Consider the following 26,261-nt stretch of genomic DNA (forward strand, 5'->3'; position numbering starts at 1 on the left):
TGAAAACAAATTATTAATTTACGGGAACTTATTTGTTTCGGTCTATGGACCCCATAATTCATTGAATGGTATTTGTATAATAAATTAGTCTATATATATATATAGAAACTGTGAATATTGTTTAAGACTTCCATGTTTACAACAATCCGATCCAGTAAAAAAAACCATCCAAAAGACAAAAATTAGCCGAATTGCTGATGTTTAACATATACGGAAACACATTCTGACGTGTATACATACAGACATTTTTTGGCAAATGTAAATTATGGAATTTTCAATGCACCGTACAATGTTCAGTGAAGCCTATAGTATATACTTACTATATGAACATACCTATATCATATTACGTATATACTATTGTAAATTTCATGAAATCAGCTTTATATATAGAACAGCTATTCACAATTTGGCGCAACATTGATTAAAGTCTCAAAATATTATGCCTGTTTCTCATCACTTACGGGCAAAAATGTTTTGTCACCTTGTGCCTGAAAAATAAATATGTGGAAAAAAAAAACAGAAAAAAGGGAAATGTTATAAATGATATGTAATTACAGGAAACCAAGAAATGTGAGTGTTTTTTATATTTAGATATACATTCACTTTGCATTGAAAACAAAAACGACTGTATCTGCTAGCAGCATTATTCAATGTGTTCAAACTTGCCAAAGGAAAACTGTCTGATTTCAATCTGTAGCTCAGTTTCTCATACTATGTGAAATTGTGTTTAGGCATATATATATATATATATATATATATATATATATATATATATATATATATATATATATATATATATATATATATATATATATATATATATATATATATATATATATATATATATATATATATATATATATATATGTATGTATGTATATATATATATATATATATATATATTTATATATATATATATATATATATATATATATATATATATTAGCTGATACTAAATTTTGGTGAAATTGATTCGATGCCATTTTTGCCGGTTAAATATCAACAACATAATTATAATGTTTGAAAACCTGCCCCCCCCCCCTTCACTCACACACACGAATTAAACAAACTATGTCATTGCAAAGAGTCGATATGTTTGAGTTATTTTGTCACTTTAGAATCTCTGAAATTATCTATTATAAAAATTGATTTAAAAAAATTTCAATAGGGAGAAACCCAAGTATCATTTTAGATTTATATGATAGAGATATTGGTGATTAAAGATTTCGCCAAACCACTAAGAAAAATCTAGCCGAGTCAGGAATCTGTTATTTTGTATCAATATGTGATGTCATATTACCCGAGCATATATGATCTGGAAACTTTTTTATTTTCTCGTTCTGTGTTTCTATTTGTATTCTAAAGGTAAAATGTTAACATTGTTGACACTAGAAAATGCCACCATAAGGTAACATTAAGTGATTCAGCACTTACAAATAAAGCCAACTTTATTACAGAAATTAAATATATTGTCATAAATTGAGCAGGCACTGGTATACTTCGATCATTTCATATCTAGACTTACCCAAGTCTCCTGTTTTGCGTGTGAATGAACGTTAAAACATGTGATTACACCCAAATGGAATAAGAATTTTTTCTTAACTGCTTTGTGGATGTTGTTTATCACAGTTATATATATCACAACGACCAATGGTGATGAGCGGAATCACACCTCCTCTGTCTGTCTGTGTGTTTGTCTGTGTGTGTGTGTGTGGGGGGGGGTCGTCAAATATAACATGATCTCTCTTGAAAATTTGTAAAAGGTATGGTACACCCATATATGGCAGGGAATAGCTTACAAAGCACTGCTCGATGTATTGTCCGAATAAATGTATCTATCGTTAGCTTATTATTGTCAGATTAACCCATCGTTACTCCGAGGAATAAAAAAAAAATGGGAAGTTATATCATGACGAGTAAATGCCTGTAGATAATAGGCTATCATATGCATTTTGTCAGGGAGTTGCAAAGCCTAGCATTATGCTCTTATGTTGCCAGATAAATTAATAGTGATTTAAGATTTAAAGCGGTCTTTACATTTTCAAGCGGGTCCATTATTGCGGTTTAATTGATGCTATCATGATATTATTTGTCACCTCATGTTACAGAGAATTAATAAGATCTTTTCCTCACTCGGGCAATGCATGGTTGGCCACCTTTTAGATTTAAATTTCTCTTTTCATAGGCCTCAAGATTATGGGGTAAATCAACAGTAGACAACTTGCGTTCGGTATAAGGATAAACAACTCTTTGAAAGGGCAGTGAAATTTTGAAATAACTTAATTAGCAGAGCAAGATACTTCCTAGAATTTGGGTCGAGAGTCCCATTCTAGCCAATCACTACTTTGCTATTTCTGTTTCTCTTTTAAATTATATATTCTATAGTCAATGTTGCGTTGTTGATCAACTCCCACGTTGCGTGTACCAAACACTATAGAGTTTAGTAATGTTGCAAGTTTGCTATCCAAGTACAAATGTCCGAGTACAACATTTTAGAAGCAAAAAGAGACATTGAATAGATATTAGCCGTCCATAACTATACTGTAAGAAGTTATTCCAATGATTGATCATTCATAAACCATAAAAAATATTAACCATTGATTCTGCTGCCTGAATAAGTTCGTGAACCTTAGTCCTCCCCCGATGCCTTCGATCTCAACCAGTCTGTTGATATCTTCGTCGAGAATATGTGAATGAAAAGAATGGCATGTAGTACATTAGGTAAACACTGGCGAAGACAAACAAGAGGTTTCATGAACCCCACCCCCCCCCCCCACCCCCATTAACACACACCCTTTATTATTAATACGGTAGAAAGAAGATTGATTAATGATGAACGTAGTTAAGTATGAAGGATACTTTGAAGAGAAAGATCCCGGAAAATAGAGCCGCCTGCCTGGGCAAGAAGATCCAAGCAACTTCATCCACTCTCAACCCCAATCCTCTTACATTAACACTGTAATCATGTGATTATGGCGGTGCTACGTCAAGTAAAGCATTACTAGTCCCTTTAAAAGGGTATAAATACCCAGAGATAACATTTTCAACTGAAAGGTCACACAACATCGATGCTTTCATCTAAAACGAGAACTATCACGTAGTTTGCATAATTTTAGACTTCAAGTTCTCTTTGACAAGGTTCTCATGACTCTAATAATGACAAATAAGACTACCCGCTTTACTCCCCCTTTTTCCTTCTTTTCTTCAGTTAAATCAATATCTCGCATTTCAAAGATCTTTCTTGTTTTGGTTATATCCTGAAGAGGCGTGGTTAATATTTGCCATACAAAGCAGCTGGTGAACCGTGCCTTTATGACGTCAGATACCAATGGATTATAATAAAGAAAGACCGTAAGTTCTTATACGCTCTCTTATAAGCTCTCACCAGTGGCAGCTTTCATCTTCTCCGGGTTTTCTTTTTTATCTCTCTTTCTTTCTCGGCGGCGACTGAAGACTTAATCTGTCAGAGAGAATGCATGCCCTCCTCCTATACGACGTATGTTCTTCAATTAGAAACCATGACGGCTATCCTCCTACCTTGAAATTTCGCGATCAAGAGAAACTCTGAGAAGACAGTGTTCTCCATAGGGGAAAACGTTTCACGGTGGATGTGCTTTCTATCGAGGAGAAAAAAATCAGTCGGTTTGTTGGGTTACTCATTCAAGGTTTTGTTTCTCACACAGATGGGAGGAACTTTTCTCCGCTAGTGAACACAATTTCGTGTCCGTCTTCTCGGCCAATACTTACGGGGATAACGTATAGTTACCGACTTTGTATATAAAGTGAAATAAAATTATTCAAGACGCCTTGTTGAGTCGGGAAAAAAACCTGTTTACCATTTTTCGGGGGCGGTTATTAAAAAAACAAAAACAAAAACACTGCGGTTTCAAGAGAGAGAATATATTTGTGAGCAAGTAATTAAAATTGTCTTGTGACATCAAGGTTTGTGACGGTTCTACTTGTATATATATACTTTTCTGGATGGTCAAATAGTTTGAACTTTCAAGAACCACTGAGATTTCATATAAGCTATACTGCGAGAGACGGACTATACGCATCACTGGTTGCTTGGGATTTTTCTTCAACTTTTTGGAATAACATTATTTGGGTAAGTTTAACTCAATTTCCTTACTTTTATAATTTGATAAAACCGGGTGTCGTAGTAAACTGAAAAAAACCCACAACGTATCTCATGGAATTTTAGTTCTTCAGATTTGAGATTCTATTTTTGTACGTTAAAACAGGGAAATAAACTTATCATTAAACTTTGAGTTTCTCTCATGCACGCTTGGAGTAGGTATAGCTCATTAACGTAAGCTTTCTGTTCGGAGGGAGTAACGTTTGCACGAATCGAGCATACCATAACCAGGTCCCGTGATATCATTCTGTCAGATGGGCCTAGCACATAGTTCCCGATATAGGACAAGATGGGAGTAACATGTGACCTAGTTGAAAACTATGCAATGCATTGGTGTTGCCTCTTTCTATTACGTTTCTATATTACACAGTGCAGCTAATTATATATCAATATAGAAAGCGACGAATAAGATCTTTATAAACTGCTCACTGAATCCTTACCGTGTACCGTACACATATATGTAACCTCGATTACAATGAAAAACACGCCTGCTTTGTGGCCTCACTGCCAGTTGGGGCCCGATATGCATGTCTGGGCCTGGGCCCCACACTAAGGAAACCTCAGCCATGACCTTAATGAATTTCCAAGACAAGGAGAAGTGGCTTGATGGACTCACCCCTCCCCTCCCCTACTATATACGTTCATAATCGTGACAACAGTCAGAAGTTTTGGACATTACTGCAGAAATCGTGACTTGCGAGACCTTTTGTCACAAAAGGGGTAATATTACCAGAAATGCTTGTCTGAGACGCTTCACAGCGCATTCCATTTATGGTTTTTTTTTACCCTCATTTTCTTTTATTGCGAGGGCCGGTTGCCTCAGTATGTAATAGAATCTCGTTATAGACATATAAAGGGATTTCACATTATGTATAATATCTAAACCGGACCTAATGGTTTGAGGACCCCACATCTATTGTTCTGCGGCATTCCTATCTTTTTATAGATCTAAGAACAGTTACTGTTCTATTTATATACATAACATTTTCGTTTTTTTTTTCTCCAATTGGGTCTCTACATTATACCTGTTATATACGTAAAGTTTGCGTCAGCTTCTGTATACTTTTTCATGAAACGCCCAATCTGTATCGTATGGCCACAGATAAGCCAATACAATTTAAGGTACACGGAAACTGGTATTGAGGTTAGGTCAGTGAATGAGGGGAGGGGTGGGACCTATTAGCCCCAGGTTCTATCCTGTGTTCCTTTTTATAATTTGTAGAATATGTCTTTCACTATGCACTAATGTTAATTAGAGAGTAGGCATATACTTCAGAATTCCATTAGGATTATAGAAATACACGTCTACTATATATAGGCACTATGTTTATAATCATTACATTTTAAAATGCAAACAGTGTAGTTGTCAAATACATTATACGTTCTCTTCATTGTGAGAAATGCGACTTGACGTATGTCACAATATTGAAACTGCACAATGAAAATTAAAGCTGCATTCTTTCGTAAAGAAAGACGATGAACATGTAGTACGGAAAAAGTTAAGATACAATCAGAAAAAAAGGCTTTTACATTTTCAAGAAAATTTCATTTAATATGGAGCACAAGGTAAACGTTGACATTAAGCATGTTAGAACATTATATAATGGGTTCCTATTGTCACCTTCAACCATATTTTTCTACAAGGATCATAATTGTAGTGAGTCTGTATACGTGTATTTGCATTCTAGCATATATATAGTTACCTGTACACATATTAGGCTAAACCTCATGTGTTTGTCCTCAGCATCTTCGGGGCATTTTAAAAATCAAGTAAGTGCAATGTTGAGTACCTATAGGCCTTGTACAAACCTGACTCCGGCGTACTCATACCCGACATGGGAATTATATTGATACTCGTACAAATGCTGTTGTACTCGCAGTACAGCTCTTATTTGTACTCGCACCATAATAATTGTACTCCTATACTCATGTTGTTGGTAATCACATCAAATCTGTCTTGTACTCGTATCAATTAGTAGTGGTACTTATACGAGTATTCATGACTGTTGAACTCGTAGTTGCAGTTTTGACTCGTGTTCGTTTGAGCGGAATTATATTTTGTACTCATGCTGCTGTACTCATGTTTAAAGTCTACCTGCAGGGACTCGTATCAAGGGGAATTAATGATAATTGTACTCGTACTCATATAGGACATATCTGGCTCGTATATGGTCAGTGACCAAGGGGAATTCTCCTTGTACTCGCACTGGCATGCTGGTGTACTCACTCACCGTACAAGTTTGACTTAGACACGTACCTTCTTAATTTAGAATATCTTAGCAGATGAGACCTTGGACATGTTAAGTCTCTAGATAGACAAAAAACACCCCTTAAAGCTTCAGCAACTGTAGAACGCTAAAATGGTATGAGGACATTTCTCCTGATGACATATAAGCCTCCGGCAGCTCATCTTTAACAGAGGACTATTCTGAATATAAACAGAACTCATTACAGCTAAATGACCATCGCAGCCTGGAAATGCGACTAATGACAATGTCATTACCTGAACACAGATATGAGGAAGTTATATAACTAACTTCCAATAGAACGCCCTTGGCTCACTTACACACACACTGTTCATATATATACTTATATATTATTATATAGGCTAGGATGTGGTATTGTGTGAATTCAAATTAGGGACGGCCACCTTCCTCGGCGTCATGCACTTGTTAGGGAAGGCTATTCTCTTGGGTTGTGTACAGAACTTGTCACCATGGCAACCACGATTCGCCATGACAGACCTTGGTGTGGAAGATTCTCTAATCTCCTGCTACCTCGACATTATGCAGTAGATATAAAGCAATTTGTCTTAGAAACAAGAAATTAAATAAATAAATAGAAAATAACCAAAGGATCAATATTTAAGTGGATATTAATTTATTATGTAAGCAATTAAGCAAATAAATACAATTTACAAGTCGTCCTATACACAGTAGTCTATAGCTTCAGTTGATGTCAGCTTAGTTTATTCAGCTCCTATAGATTACGTTTATAGTTCAAGTAAACCTGCCGTACTGTATCAGCCTATACACGAGGCGCCTACGGATTACCTCCACAGATTAACATAAAAATATTATTCTAAACGGGCTTACTACATAGGTACTGATATGGGCATGCCGCAGTACAAATATAATAATTTCAAGTGACTCGCGCGAATGTCGTTCATCAATGAATGGAACAAATTGAATAAGTTATGTAACAATGTCCATCACTTACCCTACCCCCCCCCCTCCCTCTCTCTATCTTCCCCCTCCACCTACTCTCTCAAAGTCCGACGTTGTTTTAGAAAAGTAAAGTTTAGAGCATTCTTCTAAATTTTACATGGGTTTACTTTCATCAGCAATTGTTGCCTTACCATCTAGCAATGTAAACTATATATCATTTATTCATGTATGCAAATTATATTTTACGTTGCTTTTTTTACCAACACGGTTCATTTTCTCTATCATTAATATTTGTCTCTATATATATATCCTGACCCGAAATTTGAACGTTGCTTAAAAGCTTGTAAAAGACACTAAGTGCCTTGAAATGGATCAACCATATATCAATCTATAGAACGAGAAAAGAAAGAAGAGTACACACAATAAAAATAAATAAAAAATACAATAAAAAAACGAAAAGAAATGAAAAGAATACCCGGTACACCTCAATTTTCAATTCAGGAGGAAGAAAGATACGGTAACATTTTGATCGCTAAGTGACTGGGTTTTTTAAGCAAGCTGACAGAAGCTTATATATCCCGAGTGTACATTATCCACATCAGTTATACATACGTGTAAACAAATATAGGAAATTAATTGAAAATGGTGACAAATTTACCCTTTTAGACTTGAAAGAGCGCCTTAGGGACATGCACAGGCTCTGACAAATACATATCAAAATGGCAAGGTCAGTTGTCATTCTTCAATAAAGCTGTTAAAGTTGAGTTCGTTGAGGATGTAAGAGTATTAAATCCCGGCAATTAACAACCGGATGAGGAGAAGGGGTTATGCAGGGGCGTATCCAGGATTTTCCAATAGGGGGGGCGCCAGGCATGAATGATCGCCGTCCTGGGGGATGGGTCTAAGGGGAGGGGTGTACAATTTTTGCTTTCAAAGAAGGGCAGAAATGCAAAATGGTGTCATATGCATGGGCGGCGATCCGTATCTATCTAAGCGTAGCGCCACCATGAGTTGGCGCGAAGCGTACAAGAAAATTTTGGGATTAACAAACCCTCTAGATGGCCGGAAACGGCACTTCCCGAGGTTTCCAAGCGGCATATACCCAACTTTAAAATAGGGATGTCATGTCCGAAATATCTCATAATCAGGATCCAAAATACTTTTTTTTTTAATTTCGGGTGTTATTTTGGGAAAATTGCCCCTGTCAATCTTGTTTCAGGCGCAACGTTAGAATGTTCGAGAGCTCTGTTATATTATTCGATGAAGAAAATGGCCTCATGCAGGCTATTATAGGCCTATACACATGCAATACACAATTACACATAGTTACATTCCTAGGTACCGATTGCTAGGGCATCCAGGTGAAACGTGCATTAAGCATTACCCTGGTTACATGAGATTCTCAGCTGTTCGAGGGAACATGTACGTGTGTAGGCCTACTATAGGGCCTATATGAATACTATGAGGGTGCATATATGTACTATATCAATACCGTGGGCGCAATAATACATTTTGTTGTTATAGGGCCAATGAAGCCTACAGTCAACTATTTTTGCTTTATAAAGACGCTTTATTTGAAAAGATCGCACTGCGTTTATGGTAGGCGAGAAATGAAGCTAAAAAAGAGCCGTACATTAACGAAGATGCATAAATGTAGGCATGAAAATATTCTTATCCCTGGCATTTGGTGTGGGGGGGGGGATATGGTGCATTACATCCCCTCCACCCATTTTCATGGGGGGATATATCCCCCCTCCACCCAGGATCGCCGCCCATGGCCATATGTGATCCATTTTTCGACCTTAATAATAAGCAACATTTCCAGTAAATATGGACACAAAATGCACAATTTAGTATGGCTGGCATGTCATTTAGTGTTTATAGTGATAATACAAACACAATTACGATCTATGTTTCTAAAACTATTTTGCCGCCGAACTTCGCCAGAACCTTTTTTTGGCAAACAAAAAATAAAGCATACGGGAGGGGGGGGGGGGTTGAGCGATCACCGACATCTCACATAAAGGTCGTCATCAATTTTTTTTTTTTTTTTTTTTTTTTTGGCTAAACTTTTTTTTTTTTTGGTGACGGCCAATAGGGGGGCGCGCGCCTGTTGCGCCCCCCCTGGATACGCCCCTGGGTTATGGCAGGAACATACGGGGGGGGGAGGTGGGAGCACAGTATAAATGATGGGCTGGGGATGGTGGAGAGGTATCGTATATGACATCCTCTGTCTACAAAATATTCGTTTGCAATTTATACCATTTTGCATCCAGCAATGTCCGTAGAGAAAAAAAAGAAGACAAAACGGTTGTTGTTATTTGTTGCCGGACGTAAGAAAAACACTTCCAGTGCTTTGATAGCTATAATAACATAACAGTTAGTGATTGGATTGTAGGTTTGCTAGCTTTTGCAGTGAAGCACCAAACTCCTTTACTTTGAGGTAAACAAAAATACGAAATCTAAGTATGTCTGTGAAGAAAAGCAAAATTATAATCAGAAGAACTATATTAAAATCCCCTGAGAGATTGTGTTAGACTAATGGCGTGTATAGGCCGACGTAGGTTTCCGTGTTAATCTACTTTGGAGAACATATGATTATCTTTGAATCAAGATCGATTTATGCTAACAACGAAACAAATGTGATACTAAAGATAGAAGCTGACGGTAATGAGGATAAGCTGCATATATATTTATATATATATATATATATATATATATATATATATATATATATTTATATATGTATATATATATATATATATGTATATAAATACATATATATATATATTGTTAAGTTGTCTTAAGTTGTTGGTGACCCTCCCCCCCCACCCTCGGGCCAACTCAGATTTCATGGCTACAAGTAAGATTACCCGTCCCTTAAAGCTATGCTATGTGCGTTTTTATCTATAATTGATGTGCTTAAAAACAAAAGTGTCGACAACCTTTTCAAATAGTGTCCAGTCGTTTTTATCGAGTTGGCGCGGCAAGAATAGCAGCTACAGGGGAATTGTTTCTTTAGTATATTATTTTGGACTTTCATTTTAACACGAAATCTCATCAGTGAAGTAATAGTATTTGCAAGGACAAATTCATGTGCTGCAGATGAAAGTCTCGACCAAATCAATATGAATTGGAAAGAATAATGAAAACAAAACAGAAACAAAACAGGCCTTGAATTTAACGAAATCGCTTTAGGGAAAAAAAAAATCCAAAAAGAGAAAAGGAAAGGCAATTGACCTATCTTCTGAACTTTTCAATGTTGTTATACAACGTGAAGAACCAGAAGAATAAAGAAAATCAAGCCATAAAAAACGCTAACAAGAAGTAAACATGTATATCCATACCTATAGCAAAAAATCTGAAAAGGAGATGCAGATTGCACTTAAACCTTCAATAATTGATTGTTTCACAAATTTTGTCATAATTTGGTAAGGGAAAATATGAACTGAACTGATACTACACGCCAGCATAAATAGAACTAGTGTGGAATAGGCACGAGGAGAATATGTAATAATCAAGTGTTTAATTAACTGCAGTAACATATGTTCATAAATATACATGAAACATCGTTCGTTTCTTGGGCTAAATGTATACCCATTAATTTGTCCATATCATCCAGTTACCCACACCCTCGCTATAGGAAATATCCATAGGCAAACTATCGTTTTTGTGAAGAATATATCCGTGGGTAGTGTGTTGTGTTGTTCATGGAGATGTACTTTCTCTTCAGGGCCTACATCCTTACAAGTTACAATATTATGAAGCGCAACTGATGTGAGAATAAGGTAGTTTTTCTTTCTAAATAAATAACGTTGTCCAAGTTTGGTAATATGAATATGCATAGTCTTGTACGTATTTGGTTATAAGACTTCATGTTTGATATTGTGTTTTATCAAAACGTACCGATATTTACCGGGATAAGATGGCAACTGATCTATCAAAGTTACTCCTAAATACAAATGGACTGTAGTCGAGTTCAGGAACTCCATTAAAATGAGACATTATAGTTCAACTAAGTACTCAAAATTACCGAAAGCACTGCACAGGTGGTCGATGGACGATTGGGTCGAGGGGGTGAAGGGGGGGGGGGAGGAGGGGATTATAGGAGTTGAAAGGAATTTATCAAGCTTTTCCGTAGTGAACCGTATCTGCACGTGCAATATTATACTATTTGTAATGAATCATAGTGCAGTCCTTGGATTATCTTTATCATATTATTGCTTAAACCCTATTATTGCATTTTCGTATTAATGCTTTTAACGTAAACACCGTCCAACATAATATGCCGGATTATCCAAGAGGCAGATGGATAAGGGCCCAAGGGCCCGACAGGTTAAAGGTTAAGAGGCGTCAAAGGTCAAGAGGCTTCAGCGAATACTTCCAGGCAGGACATATATCAAACCTCTTTTCTCGGGTCGCTCATGCAAAGCATAATAACGAGGGAGAGAGGATATGCATATTGTGCCTTAGGGGTTCAGAGGATTTTAATCAGCCGAGACTCATTGCTGTTCATGTCCCACAACCGTACATCAGTAATTACTATTTGTGTTCGTAACGTGTGTAACATATGTTCAGGACATGAACAGTAGTTACTGTACCAGCTATGAGTATCAGGTGTTTTAGTTCTGCTATGCACCAACACAATATGTATTTTAACGATCATACCAAATACATATATAAATACAAATACATGTATATTTACATCAGTACAGAGAAGCATGTCTTCAACACACTCTTAGGAGAATCAGTCAAGTAGAAAACGTTTACAAATAAAAAGAAAAGAAAAGATGACAGATAAAATCTTCTCTATTATACAATAATTCACGTCTTTTTGTTTCACTATGAGAAAGGGTCCCCTATCCGAAACAAAATTCAAGAAATATAATTCTAAGATACATGGCTGTCATTAGGGCTCCGTCAACGGTTGCACTTAACACGCTATTTGTATTTACGACATATCTTCACCAGCACGCAAATATAAACTATTAGTTTATAGCATTAGTCCCATGAAATAGGCTTTGCATAGACCGAATTACTTTCATACTTTCTTGAGTGTCTGAAAGAGAAGTTTTTCAAATGAGAGTTACCGTAATTAAGGATAGGCTTGTAATTCTACCGCAGCTGATGTGGCTAGCCTATAATTAGCATAGTACAATTCGTCTCCAACGTAATTAGTACGGTTAGAACGATTAACCTACTTGGTTTCTAATTACACATGGGCGTTAAAATGTACAATATATCGAAGATAATATGTCTGGAGAGCTGTACACTACATACATAAGTATGTAGGCGCGTGTATACATGTACACACAATTATTAGCATACACGCATACATAGCCGGCCAACTATATATTTATGTACACTCTAAAAACAGTTGGTTAAAAAATTAACCAATACCTTAACCAACACTGGGCACGTATGTCAAATTCGACTTATTGGTGATATTTTAACCAACACCTGTTGGTTAACGGCTTTAACCAGCCGTTGGGTAACATTTTTAACCAATAAAATAACTATAAGTTTGTACCCAACAGTTGTTGGTTAAATTAATTGTGTAAATTATGCCCATCATTGGTGAACTTACAAATGTAGGGATCATTAAATTGGGGAATTAAAAATCATTGTATTGGGCAATTGCTATATTTAAATTGGGCAGTGGCTTTTACCATTACAAAAGGGTTGGGCAGTTAAATGAGCCTTTATTGCCCAATATATGTTGGCGAATGCAATATATTGGACAGTGATGGATAAGACCCTCAGTGAATTTTACTTAATGTAGTTGAAAGACTCCTCACAAGTTTTGTTCATGCAGACCTAGTTTGCAACAATCAGCTGAATATGGCAATGCAAAGAGTAAACAATTCCTTGAAAAATATTGAGAAATTAACACACAGTTACATTACAGAAGCCAGATGGATAACATTTTGAGAACTTGTTTTTATTGAAAACAATAACCAGCTGAACCATGTGAATAAAATACAAACAAAACAAAACAACACACAAATATTCTTGGATGTAACAACTTCTTAGCTGTGCTCTATCAGACCTTTAAGGTGAAACAAAATCCTCTACTCTTCAAGAAGAACCGTATTCATAGAAAACTTGTAACACTAAATATCTCACATATGTAACTATAGATCAATTGATGTATAAACAATCTATGAATCTAAACATCAATCATGATCTGATTAATCAAGGTTTACCTATAGTATACATACAGTTAATTAAGAATTACATTGAGTATCACATACATATGTGGTGTACATGATTACACTTAGAGACATATTTATGATATATGCAGTACATTGCAGCCAGTGCATTGTTCGTTTCCAGTATTTGGATGTATAGTATATATCTTCACCACATATAGAGATACATGTGTAGGTGAAATTTAGCTACATTAAACCTTACTCACTCATGAAAGATCAGTTGATCAGATCGGGATTCCAATAAAAATTAGTAATGAAAGTTTTGATTTGTACCAGCATGGTATGTAAAAATATGTCATATCATGAGTTTTAATTAAATGTCCCTTCAAGATGATGCTATCTGCACCTGATGCTGGTGTGTGAATATTAAAATAGTAATATTATACAAACTTCTTGCTTACAATTATTATATGAGCTTCTTGCTTACAATTTCCTTTTAAGGCAGTTCTTACTTTTCAGGGCAAAGAATGCTATAATACAACTTGGCATATGTGCTTCTTTGATTTCATTAATCACATTTTGAATGAACTGCCAAAAAAGACTGCATGAACAGTGGCGTAGGAAGGTACTTTTGAGTGGGGGGCTGAAGACTGAATGCCGGCCTGGGGGAGGGGTCTAAGGGATTTTTTTTTGCATTTCCAGGTGGCCTCAGATGCAATTTGGTGCAATATAGCACACTTCAACACCCACTCCATTTTGTAAATAATTTTGCATTTTCACCTGGCCTTAGATGCAATTTGGTGCTCCAAATGAGATTTTTTTCTGATTTGGAAATGAAAAAGGGGTTTTCTGACTTGCTGAGCGGGGGGGGGGGCGGAATGATACTTCCGCCCCCCATATTTTTCACTGGGGGGGCTGGCGCCCCCCCCCGGTTCCTACGCCCTTGTGCATGAAGGTCGATAAGCCATGTCCAAAATGCACATTTGCCATGAAACAGAAATAGACAGCTTTTATAGAAGAGATTTGTGAGAAACTGACCTCTGTTCTAAAATAGCAAATATCTGGGTTGGTACCAAGAGGGCTCCTTGCATACAAAAGTAGCTGCAGTATTTTTGTGGCATCAATATCCTTTGAACTTTGTAGAATATCAGCCATGAATATCTTGCTTACAATTCTTTCCTTTTAAGCCACTAATTACTTTTAAAGGCCAAGAATGATCTAAGATCTCTTATGCAACTTGGCACATGTGCTTCTTTGATTTCATAAATCACATTTTGAATGAACTGCCACACAAGACAGCATGAAGGTTGGTAAGCCATGTCCAAAATGTACATTGCTTTGAAACAGAAATCGATAGCTTTCAGTAGTGATTCTTGACGGACTGGCCTCCGTTCTAGAATAACAAATGTTTGGGTTGGTGCCAAGAGACTTCCTTTGCATACAACAAATGGCTGCGGCTTCTTTGTGGCATCAATAGTCTTTGAAATTTGTAGAATATCAGCCACTTCCTGTGAGAAAAATTGAAAAAAATGAAAATTATCACAAGCTGCTCTTTGTCAATCAATATGAAGTTGTGACAGCAAGAACCCCTCCATTCTAGCAGATTTGTATTTAGAAAAAACTTTATATGAAATTATACTTGGCACAGCCAAACTTAATAACCACCCATATCTATGCTTACAATGACATGCTAGTTTAAAAATAAGTACTATGAACGTTTGATACATTTGAAATTTACTATTTAGTTATCATGTTTAGAAGATACTTTTACTATCATTAAATTTTTATCACCAACTCATAATTTATTCCTTAAAATCAGCTACACCTGTGACCCATATCCTACTACTGTCATTTACCTTGAGCAAAATTTGACAAGCCTATTGTTGTTGTGAAATCAATATTTAAGTAATATCAAGTAGGCCCTGCCCACTCATGAATATTAATTATCCATTTTGAACCAAACGGAATATGGTTCATGTGCTTGGGAGCATCTATGTACATTGACACATATCCAGCATAATTGTTGAGATTCCACTTTTACAAGCAATCCATCACAAACTACAAAACATATGTCATAAGCATGTTGTCAATGAACTTCAACAAGTGGACAAATGAATGCTTAAACACCTACTGGTTGAATGTCCACGAAGGAGGTGATTGCCTCTTTTACTGAACACAATCCTTTTTTCCCTTTCCTTTCCCTCTCAAGATGACTGGAAGAAGAAAAAATGCCAATGTTTCCTTCTTATCTGTGAAAGTGACAAAACATAACTAAAGATAATATTCCTTGTGCATAAAACTATAACACAATTAATGACCACTTAACATATAAATTGTCATTATCACGTACAGTACCCGCACAAATTATTTGTATTTTCCCTTGTCTTTATTTGTCTCTAAAACTAGAAGTCCTTCAAGTCATTTTTATCAGAAAATAGCATATCATGAGAATGCAATGAGAAAATGGCATATCATGAGAATGTAATGAGATAAGTTAGCATCTGTTTGGTATTTTGTGTATGTTTATTTTCAATAATACATGTCTCCTTTAAAAGCCCACATTCATAATGTTGTGCTGCTATCACAACCTGTTTGCAAAGTTATCTACTCTTTATATTTTATTATATATTCAGATCTCAAAACACTGATGAACCTTTGACATATTTTGTGTTCTATTGTTCTATAGTAGTCACTAGCTTTTGGCTTAAATGAAATCCCAAAGATAGGTCAGATGGAGTCTAAGCAAGGGAATATATCTGCACCAACCCAATTTGGTTTCTGTCTGAACCAGATCCCATTGATGCTTTTTGTTCAATTTCAGTTTATTATTTTTATAAAAAAAAGAAAAGGAAGTGTTGTTGTCTTTACAAAAAGTAAACTAAGGCTATTTTGAGAACAAGATCAGATATATTACAGATAATTGGTCAAACCTGATCTTTCAGAAGTTCCTAGTGTGATGGTGGTAAAAGGTTGCAAGGAATGATCAACATACAAAAATTAAATTAGCTCAACTATGTGCACTGAAATAAGAAGCACTCTTACCAATAGACAAACTCTCTAGGTCAACGTACTCCAATCCAAGAGGCCTTGCCAATTTTCAACCTGTTTGCCATATTCTATAATCCCATTGTAGTACAAGTCCCATTTCTCATACAGGTGATCCTCATGCTCAGGCCAAAGCACTGAAAAATCTTGTTCTACCTGAAAGAGCAAAGGGAAATAGAATACTTTAATGTGTGTAAGCGTATTCTTTTTTTTTGATCCTCCACTAGGATCCATTAAAAAAATCCCTCTCACTGAATTTGTTAAAGTCTGGTTCCATGCATCTATACAAACACTAAGTATTGTTGAAGCTGGATGTGGTAAATCCAACTGCTTGATACCTTTGGCTAGTTTAATAACATTTAGAAAACATCTGGGAAAGAAAAGTAAGTATTAAACATTTATTGACATATGCTTTGAAAATATCTCGGAATACAGCTCAAAAATATATTTTTTTCAAAATATTTTTTTAATGTGGTGGGGGGGAAAATTTGAATTGCAAAAATTCAATATTTAACATTTGTGATATCATTACTGAACATAAGCATATTCATGGGAATAATTTATCTTGTCTCCCTGTAACAAGATGATAGACAAGTTGTTAGATTTGTACACAATTGCAAGAAATGCAGAGCAAACATTGCACATAAAACCATAGCACTGAATGGCAAAGACACCATATTAAAACAAAAAAACTTTGTACAAATTGAAAACCATATTATACCGCTTGAATCTATACCTTTTTTTACACGCAACATCAGCAACCTTTCTTAAAATCCTAGCTATATCCTTGAATAAGGCAAGATTTTCATCCAAAAATAAAATTTATTCCCAATCTGGTCTTTATAAAGCATACTGATCTGCCAGATGCCTAAGGTTAAATTAAAAGTCAGTCACATTTCTTCACTGTGTGGCTGATAACTGTCATAAACTTCCAGACAAAAATTAAAAGAGATTTAAAATATAATGCCATCATTTAAAAAAAGCAGTGAAACTAGTTCTTTCCAATCAAACTAGATATGTAGACAATCAAAGTACTGTTTTTAAGTTGGCCAAATAGGCTTCAAAGTGAAATATAGTATTAACTCATCAGTGAGGTTAGTGACTTAATTAATTTCAGTGTTTCTGCTAAATCAAAACCTTGCTAGTAATTTTTCCACTTCCTTTTTCAAGAGTTAAAGGATATGGTCTTGAATAGTATCTTCGTGTATTCAGAGCTCACTTCTTTAGTATTTTTGAAGCAAAATCACCTACGTATTTCTCTTTAATTAAGCAGCAAAAAATCAAATTTGATAGTTACCATTCCACGGTCTAACAACCTTTGTTACTCTTTCAGAATATCTGAAATGTTAGTTGAGTGGTCTTTGATCTGCTGTTGTCTGTAAACTGCAGTTTGCCTCATGAAGTCCAATACTTTCTCTCTTGGTTCCATGTTACATTTCAGCCACTCAGTCATCATCACATATTCCTCTTTGTTCTCCAGATCAGCTTCTGGCAAGGACAATAAAAACATATATTTCCTACCAAACAGAGATGCCTTAACATCAAATTTTGAAGTTACCAATGGTTGTGGTAGGTATAACGTGTCCTATGCCAGTCTTTGATCATTGTCATGGCACGAGAGATAAGTCAAATCCTGAGAATAGTTAGTAAAACCTATTACACACCTCTCAATTTTGGTGGAGTGGACACTTTAGTCAAAGGAGTAGGTGGACTTGATGCACCGGGGGAATCTTTCACCATGGCAATCTTCTTTTTGCGTACGTAGCGTAGGTGCTCTTCTAGATACCCTGTCGCCGGTCGTCCTGCAGCACCTTTGCAATACCATGGTTCCTGCACATGAAATCAGCATACTCTTTTATCAAACTGAAGTATGGTAGCAAAATTCAAGTCAACTCAGAAAAAGACTTATTGATCTACATGTAAAGCTGTTGTACACAAACATTTAAAACTTCCTAGCTGGTTGAAACATAGGCTTTTAGCCAGCAAACCAGAAACATGTCTTGTACATGTCCACAACTGCACGGTAACAATATGGACGCTATGACTAAGGACACTGTGGCACTCCATACTGTCCTCACATAATATTGTATGCTTACTGATGAAACAGTATTGTCCCAGGGGACACTATGACAATTGATTTTAAGTGATAAGCCTAAAAGTAATGGGTTTGACCCTAATTGCACATATAATCAATAAGTTGCAGAATTCTGATATTTTATGGAATAATGAGGGTACCTACTGAACAACAAACTTCATTAATACCTTGGTTAGATTGAGAGATGAAGCCCACTGAAAACCAGTGCCTATGTTACAGTTTTTGGATTTCCCAATGTGACAATTGAACAACCATTTTGATATTTTTAACATATTAAAAGGCCTTGTCACCCTAGTGCTGACTTCAATTAGAAATTATTCAGTTAAATGATGCCTATATAATCCTGGTAGTATTAAAAATAGATTTCAGTATCACAGTCCTCTATGAGATGAACAAGTTACTTGGTAGAACCCACAGAAGATTATATTACTTGACTACAGATGACAAAAAGTAGTGATATTGTGGGCAGTGTGTTGTGGTCCACATTTTAGAGACATTTTGAAAGGGCAGGAAAAAGGAAACTAGTCACCTCAACACAACAACGAGAGTGGTCTATACTATGGCTAATGACAACTAAGCCGAGGGATATTAGAACATAAACATGCTTACATAACCCAAGGAAGATTCTGGATCCTTCAGAAAGGGAAACAAATCAACAACTGCTGAGCTGCTAACGCTGCCTTAATAAAGGAGCTTTGCCTGTAGATTAAAAGGAAATAGGTAAAATGTTGATAACAATACAGCAAATTGTATCCTAGGCCTATCTATTGACAATTGAAACAATCCATTCAGAAACATAACCATATTGAATAATTTTTATTATAAATTCTATTAAAAATATCTCTTGGTCTCCAGGGCACTTGAAAATAGGGTGTATACACTAGGCTAGGCTATAGACAATAGGTCAAAGATTTTGTATTTGGACTTTAAAAGGATACATTTTCATTAATAATTAGGCCTAGGCCTATGTCGTTTACACGAACAACACTATATGGTGAAAAACACGAAAAAGATTCATAACATTTAACATCGATTAAAGCACTGTGTTAAACTCAGTGGCAGTTTAGTAGTATACTGTTACTAATATTACTAGTGTTAGTATTAGGCATACTAGTATAGTACTAGTATTAACGTTAGCCTAGTATAAGCCTAACGTTGGCCTCTGAGCCTAACGTTATACTGTCACTGGGGGTCTCAGTGCCCACATAAGTTCAAACTTTTTACCGATGTTAAGCTACACTTACCGATAAAAGTTTCATGTAGGGACTCGATCTCGTATTTTTTCAAGAAATTCAAGACAGCACTGTCTTCGATATCTGCCATGGCGTTAGCTGTAATCTTGATTACTAAACCACCCTGTCAGGGATCGTACTATGCATGACGTGTTATGTAGTGTGTGTTATAGACGCTGCGCTGATGTACGTACAGTGTACATATATGTGTACTCGCGAATTTTTTACTCAGAGAGCGGTAAAGTTATAAACAAGTTGGTTAAACGTCGGGCTGTGAAATGTACACACTTATTGGAATAGCCCAAATACTGCCGGTTAACCAACTTAAGGGTACAAACTAACCAATTAAGTGAACGGGGGTCCTATACCATTCGTTTTTTAACCAACGTTTTAAGAGTGTACGTCCATTCTATACCCAGCATATTTATATAGGAGAACCATGTTACATGAAACTTGGCAAGGATGGGGATCATAGGGGGAAGTTACAGACGTATAGCTGGAAACCCCATGACTTCGGTCTTATATAGGGGAACTTGATGGTCCTGAAATGACCCCCTCAGCCTCCTCCTTCCCCCCTCGTTCATCCCACAACCGCAAACATTTTTTCTAGCTTCGGATGTTGGCAAACAATTAAAGGCAAAATCATCCAAAATGGAATTACTAGTCATGCAAGCACCAATCTTCTAAATTCGTGCTGTGTGGGGGTAAATTTGGGTGTCTATCACTCGGGTCGTTGTACTGTTTTTTACTTCCGAGTATGTTGGGGTGGGGGAGGGGGATGGGCTGACCGGAAGGGCAGAAGAATGGGCTGTGGTGACCAGCGGGAATTAAGTGTCTTTCATTATAATGTGCATGGAAAAAGAATATATATATACTTCCAGGACATTTAAATTTGACCTTCTGTGCACGAGAAAATTTTGATCTAGGAAGAACGTAATAACAACAACGTCAACACCATATTTACCTCCATATGCTTTCACTCATATTTTGTCATATTTATGATTATCTAAGAAATAAAATAAAACGAAATTACACTCATTACCTTAAGGCCCCATGAGCTGTATGATTTACAGTTTTATTATAGTAGACTGCAGCACTCACCGAATAATATTACGGAGCCACTTGATGTGTTGATGACGCCCCGGGCATCGTCCGCTGTGCTGTTGACAAACGTATGTATATATAAGTGTAATAAATAAAGTAAGACAACAAAAATAAGAAAAACATACGAAAACGAAAGAACCTGTTATCGATCAAGTTAACTTACAGATTGTCATTTCTTAATTGTCTTTTATAGTCATATGCTAATGATTCCACATTGCTGCACGACCGCAGGACAGCGTCACGAATTCTGACCATGGTTTATATACGCTCTAGACTGAATCAAAACTCAACGCTTAATCTTAATCAAAGATAATGACAAAATGGCCTCCGGGGTTGTGTAGAATACTTCGGATAAATATCTCTCATCTTGGATCTTTATCGATAGGCAAAAAAAATGATGTACGTGTAGAACTCTCAGTATATGAATGGGTTGAAAAATTTCCAGGTGCAAAGCCCAGCGATATACTGTGGAGGAAAAACCCCTCCCTCTTTTATATTTTTCTTGCGAGTGACATCCCATAAGCAGATTTGAGCACCGTGTAGTTACATATATCGTTAACGACATTTTTGTAGGAGAATGACACCAGAGATAAATTCAAAATTTCCCTCGGTGAGTGATGTTGTTAGAATTGCAGAATTAAACATTTCATAAGGGAACAGTTTTTGTGACGAGTGTCCCCAACCCCCATCCCCACCGCCGATTATGTCGATATGACCGAAGGTTAAATGACGTAACCTTTTCTTTTCTGTTTTCCTGCTGGTAATATCGTCATACGTTAAACAACAAGGGATTTGTAGAATGACAGTTAATTTTACACAAACCGCGTTCTATATTTATAGTCGACTTAATGAATTGATATAGAACTATTCCTGGTGTATAGTCTAAATTAATTCTGTAAGATTACGATCGTGTCCTGTGGCGTATGTCGAGAGACTTTTATCATATATAATGAATTTTTGATAATATCTGTTCGACAATGGAGATGTTATTTCGTGAATGAAGCGGTTCAAAAAGAACCAGGTTAAAGACAGTGTCTTGTGAATTACTAATATCACTTCAAGTGAAATTTGTCCTCTTTTACTTAAATTTAGTGTTATATACATATATATATAGGCTATATATATAGGCTATATATATAGGCTATATATATATATATATAAAGGCTATATATATATATAAAGGCTATATATATATATATAAAGGCTATATATATATATATATCTATATATATATATATAAAGGCTATATATATATATATTTATATATGTAATGATAAATTTGTCATTTTTTCTTAATTTTAGTATTATATACATATATATATATATATATATATATATATATAAAGGCTATATATATATATATATATATATATATATAAAGGCTATATATATATATATATATAAAGGCTATATATATATATATATATATATAAAGGCTATATATATATATATATATATATAAAGGCTATATATAGGCTATATATATATATGTATATATGTAGGCTATATATAAAGGCTATATATATATTATATGCGTTCGTGGATGGTAAGAATTAGAAATACAATGGTTCCGTTACGTTGCCATGGAAACCTCAAGTAATGTTTACAATACCCAAGGAACATTTGCACAGAAATTAAACCAGATATATATTAAACGTTTATTTTCAGAGGCTCGAAGGAAATCTTAAGTCAGATAATAATGTGTAGTCGTATACGTATAATCCGTCTATTTCCTCATTATTCAGTGAGTCGTTTCTATATAGGTATAGTGTAACATTCCTTTGGTTAATGTCCTTTCAAGCTTCAGATTCCAAGACGACAGATACCGTACCGTCTTTGCAGTCAACATGGTTGAACACTCTTATTATCATCGCTCCCATATAGGGAGGATGAGATTATTGTACAGTAGTACAGCCAGCTCGGCCATATACAGCTATGTCAGTTTCCATAGCAACAGTTGTCATGCATGGTAATGGTTAATTTTCATGAGTACCTACTGTCGGGGATTCACCCATGGTGGGATACCCAAGGGTGACCGGAAGTCCATGCCTGAGGGAGGGGTCAAAGCGTGTCCGCGTGTGAGTGTGTTGGTGTGTGTGGGTGTCATTCTGTCATTGTTTGCGCGCGTCCAATTTTGTGTCAAGAGTGCCTACCAAACGGCTGGATCGCTTTTCTTCAAACTTGGTGGGAAGGGGTTAAAACCCAAGGACTGATAGTTCGATTCCTGCCATTACGTTGTGTCCTTGAGCAAGATGCTTTTATCTCAATAGCCTCGCTCCACACAGGGGTGAGTTGGTTACCTGCGAGGCAACTTGTCACTGGGCACAGTCTATAACTGCAGCCGCCTGGAGTGATTGTCTCTGGGACATGATATAATAGACCAGGGTAATATATAACGTCTATAAAGCGCATTGTTACCTATCGCTTGTGTAGAGCTCTACATAAATCGAATATTATTATAATTATTGACATAGAACCTTCACAGGTGAAATGGAAATGGCAAGTACTATCGTAATATGAGATTGTCATGGGAACCGAGGTCAAAGTTCACGTGGTTAAATGTCGAATGTTAGCACAATTTTGTGTCAAACACTCCTCCTAAACAACGGTTTGCTGGCGATGAGGTATATAATATGCAACTCGATGGATTTCTCTCTCGTTGTAATTTTATTGGCAAAGTACAGCGACCCGCCCTAATATCATTTTCACTCTAGATAATGAATGACTGAATCAAAATTTATTACCTTTAAGCCGTAGCCTCCGTCGATAAACTATAAAAACAGGTAAAATGTGAAATAAATGAAGTAATAATAATAGTAATCCCCATATGTATATATTATATGCATCATTCCCATTACAGCAACGCATATTTTATGACATGCTTTATAAACGCTGATATCTTTTTGTGCAAGCACTTCCGCACCGTTTTTGTCTTAACAATTATTATTATTATGAACAAAGGCTTAAATATTTTCAAAGAAAACTCAAGGTCGACTTTTTGGTTACTTTCACTCCCTTAAATTTGTAATAAATTAATCTTGAGTTATCCTGGAGAGGTAGTTTTTCAAAATTAAGAATGTAATACCTTGAATAATGCGCTTCCAAGGTCGGGAAGGTGTCTTAGTTTATTTCTACCTTTCAGAATATTTTACGTCGCGGGAAAAAAAAAAACGGGGCGAAACAACTTAATACATTTCATCTAGTAATTGAGCGAATGGAAAAGATTACTTGTAATGTTGGGGATGCGGTGCATTAAGTTAAGAGTATTCCGGCTAAGAATTGCAACTGATTGCTTTGTATTAGTCAATTCAGATAAATGTTTTCCGCGTACGGCCATATATTCACTCAACTAGAATTATGTATAATTATGTATTTATGTATCATGTCCGGTGATGATGCAATCGAGACGGAACAGTTGAAAGACGTATAGCGGGAGGGATCCAATGTATCGTAATTGAAAGAAAATGGAAATTTAGAAATGTCCTTACAGATGTACGCAGTGGAGACGTATAGTCCGACATGTAATCGGTGGCTTTCATACGCAAATTAAGGAAATAAATCTGTAGATTTTGAGTGTGGCAAGGGAGTAGGATGAGGTGTGAACATGGGGCCGGGATGTTACAAGCCTAATCTAATCGCGTATCGTAATTGTTTTCGTAATTCACAACTTGTCTATAAAGCTCACTTTACAGGTATAATAGTGTTCGGAACTCTATCAAAGTTTCTATTCTCCCCTAAGAAAGTTGGAATTTGTTAGTACTTTGCTTTTCCAAACAACATTTTCAATATCATTTCTTCATGATATGCAATATAAGACGATAATCTATAGGCACACTGCTTCTGTGAAAATGTGGTCGGTCTATGTACGGTCGGCCCCTGTTTGCAAATTTGTTGATATTGTTACTTTAAGAGTGTGAATTTGCGTGATGGGGGTAGGGAGAGGGTTTGGAGAGGGGTTTGGAGAGGGGTTGGGGTTGGGGTTGGGGGGGGGGTTGTGGGTGCAAGAAAGTATTAGATGGTTATCGATTTTCAGTACACAAAGGGGTCGCATTTAACAAGTGTTGGAGTGACCCAGCAAAATAAACCGACATATCGTACTTTAAATTCCCTTAGCTTATCATGTAGGAATGATTACAAAGGATTGGTTGGTATTCACAAGGGCGACCAAACAAACTGACGCACTTGTTAAGACTTAGATGCAAGAGATAACACTCTAACAGTGTAACATGTACTAGTCTACTCAACAAACTATGCGCAGCAGGACAAAACAAAACAACGAGAAAAAGTTCGCAACAAAAGATTCTGTGTACCTTTATTATGTTATGCACAAAATAATATTCCTAATACTACACTCTTGAGTGTCTATATACGGTAGCTATTTGATTTTGTACGGCGCTTTGAATCTGGTGCTCAGAAGTCAGTACTAACGTCAACATTGACCCAACTTCATTCTTTTGTTATCACACCACAATTAATCGCTCCCATTGACTTACACACTAAACTCGTCACTTTAAAAGGCCGATATAGCATAGATGAAAGTTTTCAACTGACATGTCCTATACCCACCATATGATAGCTGATGGCTTGGGATATCACACACAACACTTTCAACTTTTGCCACCATGACTGTTTAGATTTTGAGATAGAAGAACTCAAAGTTTATCATTGTGCTCCCCAACCCATCTGCCAGCTGACGCTGCGGAAACTTCTTGTTTCACCCAAGATTTTCTAAAATACCTTAAACCACTTTCAACCCTCCAGATCTTCAGAACATCAGTAGTTTATTTCATCCTCTTCAACGTCCAAGCATAGAACAGAATGGTGGTATCTCAGAAAATGCTCAAGATCAATACAATAGGTCTCTTTAGGGTTATTTTCCGACAAAGGTTAACCTCTCAGGCGGACGTGCACTATACTCTAATTGTGGTGTGATACCTTTAGCGTGGGTCTACATCACAGAAATACATAGAAGCCACTTCCGGCTAGAGACCCTACTATAGGGTCTCTACTTCCGGCTTGTCGCTTGCAGCAAATTAAAGATGATCAACAGATCACTCAAAAGCGTCAACCTACATTGCTATTTTACGTAGAATCTTAACGTTAGGCACCGAAGTGCTCAGAAGGTTCCAGATTCTAAGAAATTCCTAAAATACAAAATAAATAAAAATACACAGAATTGTGAGCCACTTCTAAGGGTATACGTGTGCGGAATGGAAACGGAAAACGGTCATGTCTCTGTTGAAAAAGAAACATACTGTACGTCGAACGACGTTTTCAAGGTTCCAAGAAATTGAAATGCGGCTTTTAACTGAACAAATCTACAACTCG

General features: G+C 36.2%; 2 protein-coding genes across 9 annotated transcripts in view; one reads left to right on the forward strand and one right to left on the reverse strand.

Moving 5' to 3' along the window:
* Nucleotides 1-3,436: 3,436 nt before the first annotated feature.
* The window catches only part of LOC139959999 (somatostatin receptor type 2-like), a 147,525-nt gene continuing 124,700 nt past the window's right edge, over nucleotides 3,437-26,261 (forward strand). For all 4 annotated transcript variants that reach the window (XM_071957985.1, XM_071957987.1, XM_071957990.1 and 1 more), the window contains exon 1: nucleotides 3,437-4,108. The gene's annotated coding sequence lies outside the window, so the exon portion shown is untranslated. The remainder of the gene's footprint in view (nucleotides 4,109-26,261) is intronic.
* On the reverse strand, nucleotides 12,667-20,224 carry LOC139960459 (uncharacterized). 5 transcript variants are annotated; one of them, XR_011790527.1, is made up of 7 exons: nucleotides 19,842-20,224; nucleotides 19,207-19,296; nucleotides 18,167-18,332; nucleotides 17,800-17,990; nucleotides 16,500-16,658; nucleotides 15,589-15,706; nucleotides 12,667-14,965 (listed from the first exon to the last, which is right to left on the reverse strand). XR_011790527.1 is itself a non-coding variant. In XM_071958826.1 (4 exons), the coding sequence occupies exons 1-3, from the start codon at nucleotides 19,854-19,856 to the stop codon at nucleotides 17,824-17,826; spliced, it is 348 nt and encodes a 115-aa protein (XP_071814927.1). In that variant the 5' UTR covers nucleotides 19,857-20,224; the 3' UTR covers nucleotides 16,494-16,658; nucleotides 17,800-17,823. The 5 variants fall into 5 exon arrangements, 1 of the variants encoding a protein (XP_071814927.1); XR_011790525.1 differs by lacking the exon at nucleotides 19,207-19,296; XR_011790526.1 differs by having other exon boundaries at nucleotides 19,207-20,224.

Source organism: Apostichopus japonicus, chromosome 19 (assembly GCF_037975245.1).
Source record: "Apostichopus japonicus isolate 1M-3 chromosome 19, ASM3797524v1, whole genome shotgun sequence".
Taxonomy (NCBI): Eukaryota; Metazoa; Echinodermata; class Holothuroidea; order Aspidochirotida; family Stichopodidae; genus Apostichopus; species Apostichopus japonicus.